The 12,021-nt window shown below is 41.9% G+C and overlaps 1 protein-coding gene across 1 annotated transcript in view; it reads right to left on the bottom strand.

Annotated features, from left to right (window-relative positions):
• Window positions 1–12,021, bottom strand: part of LOC142399270 (vasoactive intestinal polypeptide receptor-like) — a 36,377-nt gene that overhangs the window by 3,309 nt on the left and 21,047 nt on the right. The window contains exons 4-12 of the mRNA XM_075483850.1: window positions 8,496–8,602; window positions 8,313–8,416; window positions 7,210–7,339; window positions 3,577–3,730; window positions 2,607–2,667; window positions 1,010–1,076; window positions 830–921; window positions 479–608; window positions 10–51 (exon numbers count right to left, since the gene is read on the bottom strand). Of these exons, the coding sequence (XP_075339965.1) occupies window positions 10–51; window positions 479–608; window positions 830–921; window positions 1,010–1,076; window positions 2,607–2,667; window positions 3,577–3,730; window positions 7,210–7,339; window positions 8,313–8,416; window positions 8,496–8,602 (887 nt within the window). The remainder of the gene's footprint in view (window positions 1–9; window positions 52–478; window positions 609–829; window positions 922–1,009; window positions 1,077–2,606; window positions 2,668–3,576; window positions 3,731–7,209; window positions 7,340–8,312; window positions 8,417–8,495; window positions 8,603–12,021) is intronic.

The raw sequence follows: 12,021 nt of genomic DNA, 5'->3' as shown, positions 1-12,021 counted from the left end.
AATACTCACCTCTCCGTTCAGAAAGCAGTACAGGACCGTCACACCAAAACCCTGTTGAAGAGAAAAGCAGATAAAAGAAGAGGTGCTGTTGAAAAGCAAACTGTGCTTGATAGCACAGCTGGAGAAACACTCAAAACATTTTTGCTATGAATAATGATGGTAAGATTATGACCAACTTCAGGCTCAGACAGGAGGTTCATCATCTAGATGTCTGGGATATGTTCCCAGGAGATATCATTCTGAGCCAAATGGTTATAAATTAGGAATACTTTCCGCTGCTCGGTTTCCATTGTGGCACTTTCCTCTTGGCGTTTATATCCACTTTAATCCTCAGTAAATCAGCTAACTCATTATCAAAAATACTAAATTAACCATTCAAATGCAACAGTCCAATCTCACAGAAGGATTACCTCAGATCCTATTCATTGCATGTGTCAATAAGTGATAAACTTCAGATGGATGTTATGGGATGTATTACCTGAAAAGACCCCAGAACAAGATCGAACACCATCCTCATTTTTGAGTGGATGTTGTCAGGCATAAAGGCAAATATTATGTAGTTTATGCCAAAGAGAGGTATCAACAACAGCGTAGATCTAGCCAGTTTCCTAAAAGCAACAGGAAAAGGAAAAGTGAAGAGAAAGCCGGTGTTCATCCATCTGGAAATTCACAAAAGTGAACTTCAAGGCTATATTTGCTTTTATGCAAGAGCTATTGCTCCACAACAAAACTTAACAGCAGAAAAGTAATTCAATCAATCTCAGATGATAAGACATGACTGTAACCTTTGCTATGATAGAGTTGTTGACATTTGGCACTGAAAACCTACGAGTACTGGTTGGACTCCTTCCTTCCGATGTCAGGGCAATTCATTTTCTGTAGCAATATCCGGATTATACAAATGAAGAGGAAAAAGTTCACCTGCCATGAGAGTAGCACAATTTTTGGTGTTGCGTTATGCTTTGCTATATATGTGAAATATTACTCAGGGACAAGTGCGGTTACTCACAAGTATGGCAACTAAAATGGGTGCTCTGATGATCCACCAAGGTTTGTCATCAATTGTTTCCCAGCATCTGACAGAGGAGAGTGAAAACGGAAAAATTCTCACAAAATGATAAACACAAACCACTGAACGCAGCACAGTAGCTGCACAAACATTAGGAAGAGAAGTTCTGAAGCTTGAATACACAGTGAAAAAAACAAAAATATGTTGTTTCCTTTCAACTCTCTCAATTGTTTATTTGAATTTATGAGTTAGTATAAAGATTTTATTTACATATATATATATATATATATGTATAGCACATCTATAGTATAGTATAATATATATATATATCGATTTCTATCTATAGTCGTGATCTTTCTCCATCATTTGGGTGAGCATACTCTCTTACAAATGTGTTCTATTGTTATTATCATTATTATTACTTTCTCAATAGAAAACATCTGGGGTAAAAAGTGAAGCTTCTGCTTAAGCTAGTTGTGAAAAATAATAGATTAAAAAAGCTTTATCATGTGATTTGTTATCTTTGTACAATTACTAATTAAACATAGTGGTTTGTGTCAAAGTGAAATTTTTTTAATTAGCATTTTTGCATTCTACTACATGCAGCTATCACATTTTAAACAATTTGCAATCACATTCTTTTTTATTTACTTTTTGAATTTGTTTAGACACAGGGTTGTATAACATTTAATGTCATTAAATCATTTTGTGGGTTTTTTTGGTCTCTTTTTTCTTAGACATAATCCCTTTTGGTGTCACTGAAACCGGGTAACACATGACAAATGAATAACAAATAACACATTCTTCACCTTCTTGTGCTTTAACAATACCACATGAATAAAACAAATATTCTACACAGGTTTTCCCTGGAAATGTCTTGATGTGCTTTTAAAAGGGTCATTTGAAGACTCCTGAATCATTATTATCCATAGTGACATTTGTAGGATTTATTCATGCTTCATCTATTTGGCTTACAATGAGAGACACATTAACACTTAGAGACATCCACTTTTTCACTGACCAAGAATAAATAAAGCATAAACACGCTTTTTTTTTTTTTTACCCCTACTGACACTAAATTCTGTGCACGTAAAAACACTTCACTGTTACAGCAAAGAAATGCTTCCGCCACTTCTTGTGTATATCAAGCTCTGTTCCTTTTGTCATATTTTACTCTCAGAAACTCTTATACAACTTTATTTTTATGCTTTTTATGCACAAGTGAACAGGACACTGCTAGTCTGCTTTTGCTGCACTGCTTTTGTCATCAGACAATTAATACCACCCGTGCAAATGGCATACCCCTCATTTTCAAAAATTCTTTGACGATTTGATGCATCAGTGATAATGAGGGTCGTTAGCAACTGGCTCTGTCTATATAAGGAAGAAGACCCTCATGCTGTGGACAAGACATAGAAGGTCCTATAGGTGCAAGATAGATGGCACTTTTGTGGAATAATGAAGATCAGTGGATCCGTAAGAGTTTGTCTTTTTTTCTCCATTTGTTCTATTGTTGTTTATGTTCACCAAATCGCCGTGGTGATTGTTATTTGAGAAAGAGCATATCTTTCAGATGTTGAAAAAAGTCAAAACTCACCCAGGATGATTTAAATAAGCCTTTGTAATCACCCAAGCAGAGATAAAGATGGTCGGAACCCCTGCAAACAAACAAAAAGGATTGGCTCGGAGTTACACCAACATTGAAATTATCTCTAGATCTCAGACAGAAAATGAATCATTTATGTCCACCGTCTTCAGGCCAACCACACACAGACTCGGCACGACCAAATAAGCGGCCGATACTTGAGCATGTGTGTACACTGTTAATCTTTTGAATGACTTTACAGCCAAAGCCAAATTGTGTTTTGGTTATGCTTATCATTTTTAACAGGAATCGTGTGCTCTGTGCCAATATTGGTTCATCTTGGGGTCTCTGCAGGAAAGTCACAGGGTTCTTTCTACTCTCCTGCTGGCACACACAGCATTTCAGGCCTATTTATGGTCATTTTGTTGGGGTGGTGGAACAAAACATCAGATATTTGGATAATTCTTACACATGCATTTCAAATGGAATTTTAGGACCAAAGGAAAAAAGGATCATTATTTCACAAAATAAATGTAAATGAAAGCGGTCAAGGATTCTGTTGGCTGACTGCTGTTAAGAGGAGAGTATCGATGTATCTTTAAAAGTATAAAAAGTACAGATCAATGTGCTTTATCTCATACTTCATGTCTGCCATAAATGCGAAAAGCTGCTTTTCCATTAAAAGCATGACCGAATTTTTAGATTAAACTATAACAAGAGCCGAGAAGCTGCTGCCTGCTGCTTCCAATCTGCCTCACATGTATGGAAATGGAATTGGCTCAACATTTTTCTGAAGCAGCTGCATGCCAAATAAAAAAAAAATCACATAAATAAATGATTTATTCATCCTACAATACATGTTGAAAAAAAGAGTAAAGAAAACCTTGCAGCTGTCCCGTGGTCGCATTTGTTGATTTTAGGTTGCCACTTGAGACAGATGGACAAACATGCGAGCATCAGTGTAAGGCATATGTGCACTTACCCCAACCAATCACAATATACCACCAGAGGTACTTCCTCTCAGAGAAGAAGGACACGGCCAACAGTGCGTGAAGATACAGCCCCTCCACCAGCAGCCAGAAGTAACTCGCCATGACCCCGTAATGGAAGAAGACCATCACTGCCTTGCAGCCCACCTACAACGCATGCATGTGTTCAAAGGCTTGTTATTTCTGAGATGATATAGATGACTGACTAATAAGATCATTTGTCTGTTAGATCTCGCAAGTCAAAAGCAGCCGAGAGGAGTTATTGAACATGAGCATGAATACAGGAGATTCTAAGGGTGTCACTTCATTGATGAGCTGCTAATACAGAGATTTAGCCGAAGCATTTAGTGTTTGTGTATTTCAGATTTCAAGAAAATAGAAATAGAAAAATCGTTTAGCACTGAACCCCACGTGCTAAACGATTGCTTTGATATGTTTGGAGCAGGACAATCTGTGTATCCCAAAGAGGAAATATCTAAACTCAGCCATTCAGGATCAGCACCAAGAGATAGCAAAGCAGGTGATTTACAATCTGCTGATCTCATTTTCTCTGTAATAAAGCAGTAAATTCAGCTGGGGCGAGATCTAAGAAAACAACACTGACGTTGGTGGCTTGATCCATCAAATAAAATGACAACAGCTGTAACATGTACGAAACTCCACCACTTCCAGGAGTTTATCTAGCACTTGATGTTAACTCAGCACTCGTGATATTGTTGTTGCCAAGATAAAGTGATTCGGACTGAATATCGGAGCCCTGAAAGTGATTTACTGACAACGCTGTCGGCAGTTCAGGTTTAATGTTGAGCAAACAGGAACTCTCACAACATCCTGTTTAACAGATGAATGGGAAAACATCGTTTCAGGAGTGGAAAGGACTTGGTAAACACTGCTACACCCAGAATGTTAAGTAAACTCTGAAACAATGCATTTTAGTCAGTAAAGTCTGGGCCAGTAATTGCCCGAGCTACGGACAGAAAGTTACAGTGGGAAAAAGTAAATTATGACACTGAACTTTTGGAAGGAAAATCATTCAACTTTGCAGAGTCTTTAAATACAGTCACACAGCTAAGATAGTAGCACCCTATTTATATCTCAAGATTTTACACATCATTACATCATAAAAAGAATAATCCGTTTTTTAAAATATAGGTCAATTCAACCTCAGATTAATAACAATACATGACATATTAGACTGACCATTATGCATACAGAACAATACACAGTATGTGAAAACTAAGTCTACCCATCCTGCAGTCAGGTACTGATAATCAAACACACTTGTTTAATTGATCACCAGCAAGTGTGAGCACCCCCATAAAAGCAGAAGGCTTGTCAGTTTGCAGGTCGGGAGCATTCAGGTGTGTGTTAAAGCAATGCCAAGGAGGAAAGACATCAGCAATGATCTTAGAGGAGCTATTGTTGCTGCCCATCAATCTGGGAAGGGTTATAAGGCCATTTCCAAACTATTCAGAGTCCATGATTTTACAGAGAGAAAGACTGTTCACAAGCGGAAAACATTGAAGACAGTTGGCAATCTTCACAGGAGTGGACATCCCGGAAAGTTCAACCCGAGGTCAGATCGTGTAATGCTCAGAGAAATACACAAGAGCTACATCTACAGACTCTTCTCTACTCTTCTGAAACTGACAAGATTAGCCTGCAGCTGCAGAAATGGCAAACATCCAATAGGTAGCAGCCTAATTCCACAGCAGGCACTTCATTTTTCAAAAGAACATTTTGCTGGACCAATTGAGTACTGAAGTAATTAAGTAGGCAATAGTTTAACAGGCTAAAGGGGCTTTTGAAAAGCTCATTTATCCAGCTATGTACTTTTCTCACGTCAAAGATTAATGCATTTAAAGTATTAAAGAATTTGTGCTCATTCAAAAATATTGTGATGAAGGACTGAAATACTAACTGTTCTATTATTCTTTTATAATGCACATTTCAAAGTTTCACAGATATTAACACATTGACTCCCAAGTCACGTAAAACTACATTTTTACTGCCCATGCGTTGGCTCCCACATGGTAAAAATACATTTTTATGGGTTTTTTTATGGATTCTGAATCTATACATTCTAATGCACATTCTGTGTGATTTTTGTAATTATGTGATGAACAGAACTGACATAGATGGCAGTCAAAAACTGGTGTCATCATCTGGACATTTTGATCATTACGCCAATGGCTTTGCGTCAACTCAAGAACAATTTTGATAACGCTGCATTGATTGTTGTGCATTTCCGGATTTTGTCCAATCGCACGTGTCGGTTTCCAGAGGGTGACGGTAAAGTAACATAAACAAACAACAAGAAGGAGAAGAAGACACGCGACAAGTCAGGAGGCGGTCTTATGAACAGGTTAGCTTTGCAACATGCGACACGACGCAAATCCTCTGACCCGGATATATAAGTATCTAAAGTGCGACAGGCTGAAAGAGCGCACGTTTCACAAAAGCCCCGATATCTCAGTTTGTTGTTGATTTTGGTGGATACCCGCCTTGGTTTAGCTAAGGATAGCTCGCTAATGGCGGCACCTAGAGACACGCAGTTTTGACCCACAAAGAGTTTAAAGTCTCAGCTTTCAAACGAGCCATAACATGTTTCAGTGGTCCTATCACATAATATGCTGTGACTGTACAAAAAACGTCAAAAAAAATGGTTTAGAACGCTGGGATTCTACGACATAATTCTGTAAAAACCGCCGGTATTCAATGTGTTAAAGGAAGAAAAAAATGGCAAAAATAATCGGTGTCAGTTAATGACTATTGGCTAGATTATTTCATACATTCGTATTGGCCCACAATTTAACAATCGGTGCTTCCCTGATCTGAACAAACCACAAGACTTCTGGAACGATGACTTTTGGACAGACAAGATTAAACAAAACATATCAGCCCAAACACGTCACACCAACTGTCAAGCACGGTGGTGGAGGGCAACGGGACCTGGACACCTTGCAGTCATTGAGTCCACCATGAACTCCTCTGTATACCAAAGTATTCTAGAGTCAAATGCGAGGCCATCTGTCTGACAGCTAAAGCTTGGCTGAAACTGGGTCATCAACAGGACAATGATCCCAAACACAGCAGCAGATCTACAGTAGAATGTCTGCAAAAGAAAAGAATCAAGGTGTCGCAATGACCCAGTCAAAGTCCAGACCTCAATCTGACTGAACCTTAAAGGACCTTAAGAGAGCTGTAATTAAACAAATACTGTAAACCTCAATAAACTGAAGCAATGTTGCAAAGAAAGTGATCCAAAATTCTTCCACGACAAAGTGAAAGACTAATAACGTCATACAGAAAACACTGATTTCAAGTTATTGCTGCTTAAGGTTGTTCTTAAATCAATCGAATCGTGGAATATACTTAAATTTTCATACATGGCCTCCACAACTGTATTTTGTTGACTAAATAATGGCACGATATAATATAACATCAGAGGTAGAATTCAGCTAATTTGAAGCCCTGGCAAAAGCCAAACAAACATTTCATCGTGTTCTGGTATATAAAACCTTGAAATTGACGTAAAATGCAATAAATTTTTCACGTTTTCTGTGTGTTGGCGAGTGAAGTGCAACTTTCAATGGCATAAAGGAGTGAGAGTGAACGGTACTCACCGATGACTGGCAATTATCCGTCTCGCCGACTTCGTACAAAACCACATCCTTAATGATAACAGTCACAGCTTTGAGTATCAGCGACACAAACAGATTCAAGTGGATGTAGTTTCTTGTGCAATGCAGCTTCCTGGAGGAGAAATAGTTGGTTAAAATGAAAAAGGAAAACTCTCATATCAATTAGGTACTTTCAAAGAGCTGCTCAGATGATCCACATGAAAATTCACAAGAAATGATCATGCATCAATTTCAGTGATTGCAAGACGAGCTATGTTTGACACTTTTCCAGTGAGTAATGTTTATTCATCAAGCACAAACAATTGCAAAATAAATAAAGAAAATAACTCTAGCTTGACCTTCACCAGAGAAGTATACAAGAGCAAATGAAAAGCTTGGCAGATAAAATTTCCCAAATGTAAATATTCTCCTCTGGGTGTTTTCAAACCAAATGCTTTCCTGCTAAGCTGATGACTTTGGATGAATTGTGTAAACCCATCGGGCAAGTCATCTCAGCAGGTCGGGTGAGATGACACACAGCGTCGACCAGCTGCCCGAACACTGCTTCTGAAGCCGAGCATAAACAGGGAAGGATGTTCACATCCTGTGTGTCTGCTCCGAAATACAAGCCAATGGCGTTTCATTACCCCAAGGAGTAAACACACGCCTTGTTGTTTAGCCCATAACATGCAAACAGTTGGATTGTAAACTGAGCAGGTTGGGCTTCTTTCTAGAAGTGACACTCACACACGCACACACACACCAGTTAAACCTTTCAAAAGATCATTGTCACATTATTGTTTCCCTGCTACCCCCTGGACATATGGTCACAAGGGAGAGTGATCAGAACGACAGCTTCCCATCTAATTGGTTTGACTTTATAGCTGCTAGCAGTTACGCTCTGAAGCGTTGATGCGGATGATGTGTACTTTTGACGACGCTTCCTGCAAAATAAGGTTACGTTACTGTGTGAAAAACACTGTAAAAGCTCTATAAAATACAGGACATGAAGTGTGAAATGAGAGATTGACATGGCTTTATTGCTCTTGATGACGAAGAAGGGTTTATGCTGTGACATTAGGCAGCGTCTTGACGAATCTCCTTACCGAAAGAGACACAGTATGACGATGGCGACCATCAGAGAAATGAGCGACACGCTGTGACCAATGGTGTAACCCACTTTGATGGCGCCGTAGAATTCCCCCTGCAACTACATATTCCATTACACTAAACAGAGACAGTTTGACATTTAAGTTGACGCCACAGCAGCAGTAGGTTGCCATACTCACTGAATTTTCATCCATGGTGTGGTTGGGATTGTAACCACAGTCCAATATATAGGAGTCCATGCTGACTGGCTTCCAACCGCCCACAGTGCAGGTCTTTGACAGATTACCTAGTGGGCAGAAGGACAGAGGAAGGACTTCAATGAGTTTCATGAAAGAAACACAGTTAAAAAAGTGCCTTCTTTCAATGGAAAGCCCCTACATTTACTCATTACTTAGTTATGTCTCAAAGAGATGGCTGAGTCTCACTGGAATACTTTCAAATACTAAAAGGAGAAGAAAGGAATGACTGAAGGGGATCAGTTGTCTAACTCGCTCAGAGATGCCGAGACATCTCCCATGTGTATTCGCTTCCATCAGTTTCTTAATTACTCTCAGGCTGCACAAACACTCACATACATCAGGAGGCCTAATCAGAAGCAGAGATGTTTTCATTCTGGCATGCCCAGGGGGCAGAGGTGAAGGGACCAAGTGCATTACTGTTGGCTGAGAGAGGAAGGGCTACTCTCATCTAGGACATTTTACAAGCAGAGCAAAGCTCAGTATAAAACAACTTGCCAGACTTCGGTGCAACACAGTGGAGAAGAGATCAGTAGAAAAAGAGAGCAGCTCTGAGAAGCTCAGCAGAATGGAGCAGAGATCAGAGGAGCTCTGTAGACTGGATCACAATTTAGCATAGTTGAGTAAAGCAAAGCAAGGAGACTTGAGCTCAGGAGAGCAGAGTGGACAAATATGGTGGACAAAAGCCCAAAAGCAGAACAGAGCATCAGCTCTGCAGGACAGATTACGGCAGACTACAACTCAGCAGAGCGCACAAGGCCAGAGTACATGAGATAAGAGACGCCCTCACACATACAGTTTGATTGTTCTGCTCCAAACCAATTGATGAGTCTCTCTTTCGTTCGTTTTCCTTTCATACAGATGAATCACAGCTGTAGGTCAGCTACCTTGTGAAGCAGCCAAATTCATGTGAGAATCACAAGGTCACAACCATAAGAGAGCCCATCTTGCAATTGCTCAATGCTGTCCATTTATGGCAAAAACACACAAGTTCAATTCAAATAGATGCTTCATACAAATAGGTGCTTTATACAGTGACATGCAAACAATATCCAGTGAGGAGTTACTAGACAGTTCTGTGAAGCAAACCATGTGAAGTGTGGAGTGGAGAAGGGGGGAGAAAAAAGTTTTTAAAAATTGAGAAGGTGAGATGAAAGAAACATTGTTAAGCAATTTCATTTGGAGCTATGGTAGAGTTGTCATTTTCTCATAATTGTAGCGATTATCTGGGTGATAACTGGGCAGAACTACCAGTAGAATGGCATAACTACCTTCTGGAAATGTCTTAAAAAAAAAACGAAGACACACTGCCCTCACTTGAAAGAGCAGGACAAAGCACAGCTGGGTTCAGATTCACAAGCAAAGTGAAGCGATCTTTTGAAAAGGAGCAAGAAAGAAATTTTGAACGAGGCGGCATGTGGCAAAAAAAGAAAAAAGAAAATGTGGGAATACATGTTTCCTTGGACTGATTTAAACCAAATATACCATGCTTCCTTGTGTCGTCTGAGGATTGTGGCATAGGCTATGTTGGTAGTGTTAGTAATTCAGTAGAAGTAGTTCTCCTACACATAAATTAACCTTGAAGAGGAAAAAACAACTGCAGTTGGCCATCCACAGGAGATAAATGGAGAGAGACTTTCTTCTGGGAATAATATAGGGGATACTACATCATAACTGGGAAGACACCAGTCAAGTACATCAGTTTCCTGTGTGCCAGCTCAGAGTGGGAACAGCTGGTGAGTCCTTTTGTCATATTACCAGTGTGTTACATCACCCTTTCTTTATTTACACTTTTGGGAATACTAGAAACTATCCATCCCTCCATCCATTTTCTATACCCGCTGAATCCGTCGGTCTGGTCACAGGGGGGCTGGAGCCTATCCCAGCAGTCATTGGGCGAGAGGCAGGGTACACCCTGGACAGGCCCTCAATCCATCACAGGGCCTACTAGAAAATAATTGCATTTTTGCAAGAATGTGTTCATTCTTGTTGAATTACAAGACTTCATCTGCTCCTTACAGTCTTTGGCTGTTGTGGTCAGATGTTTCTCTTTATGATGCAGCATACACCTCAATGGGACCCAGATGTGAACAGCAGGCAGGTATCACTGTTTCTTATGTTTCCCATGTGGGATCGAAGGTCACACACATCCAACACTGGTTTCCATAATTGGCCTTGACCTGACTAAGATTCTCTCCAGACTCCTTGAATTTTTTCCCTGATATTAGACAGTGTAGATTTGAACCTCCCCCTTGAGCTGTCACCTTACCGTGGTGGGGGGGTTTGCGTGCCCCAATGAGTCTGGGAGCTATGTTGTCTGGGGCTTTAAGCCCCTGGTAGGGTCACCCATGGCAAACAGATCCTAGATGAGGGACCAGACAAAGAACAGCTCACAAGACCCCTATGATGAGTGATACTTTTGGACGCCGTGTTCCCTTGCCCGGACGCGGGTCACCGGGGCCTCCCCCTGGAGCCAGGCCCAGGGGTGGGGCCCGCCGGCGAGCGCCTGGTGGCCGGGTCTGTGCCCGTGGGTCTCGGTCGGGCACAGCCCGAAGAAACGACATGGGTCCCCCTTCCTACGGGCTCACCACCCGTGGGAGGGGCCATGGGGGTCGGGTGCAATGTGAGCTGGGCGGCAGCCGAAGGCAGGGACCTTGGCGGTCTGATCCTCGGCTACTGAAGCTGGCTCTTGGGACGTGGAACGTCACCTCTCTGCTGGGGAAGGAGCCTGAGCTGGTGCGCGAGGCTGAGCGGTTCCGGCTAGATATAGTCGGACTCACCTCGACGCATGGCTTGGGCTCCGAAACCAGCCTCCTCGAGAGGGGTTGGACTCTCTTCTACTCTGGAGTTGCCCGCGGTGAGAGGCGTAGAGCAGGTGTGGGCATACTTATCGCCCCCCGGCTGTGCGCCTGTACATTGGGGTTCACCCCGGTAGACGAGAGGGTAGCCTCCCTCCGCCTTAGGGTGGGGGGACGGGTCCTGACTGTTGTTTGTGCTTATGCACCGAACGGCAGTTCAGAGTACCCACCCTTTTTGGAGTCCCTGGAGGAGGCACTAGAGAGTGCTCCTCCGGGAGACTCCCTCGTCCTGCTGGGGGACTTCAATGCTCACGTGGGCAATGACAGTGAGACCTGGAGGGGCGTGATTGGGAGGAACGGCCCCCCCGATCTGAATCAGAGTGGTGTTTTGTTGTTGGACTTCTGTGCTCGTCACGGATTGTCCATAACGAACACCATGTTCAGGCATAAGGGTGTCCATATGTGCACTTGGCACCAGGACACCCTAGGCCGCAGCTCGATGATCGACTTTGTAGTCGTATCATCGGACTTGCGGCCGTATGTCCTGGACACTCGGGTGAAGAGAGGGGCGGAGCTGTCAACTGATCACCACCTGGTGGTGAGTTGGCTCCGCTGGTGGGGGAGGAAGCCAGTCAGACCTGGCAGGCCCAAACGTATTGTGAGGGTCTGCT

The sequence above is a fragment of the Odontesthes bonariensis genome, chromosome 14 (assembly GCF_027942865.1).
Source record: "Odontesthes bonariensis isolate fOdoBon6 chromosome 14, fOdoBon6.hap1, whole genome shotgun sequence".
In the NCBI taxonomy this organism is placed as follows: Eukaryota; Metazoa; Chordata; class Actinopteri; order Atheriniformes; family Atherinopsidae; genus Odontesthes; species Odontesthes bonariensis.
Note: the sequence above shows the minus strand (reverse complement) of the source record. Positions and strands in the feature narration are given on the sequence as shown.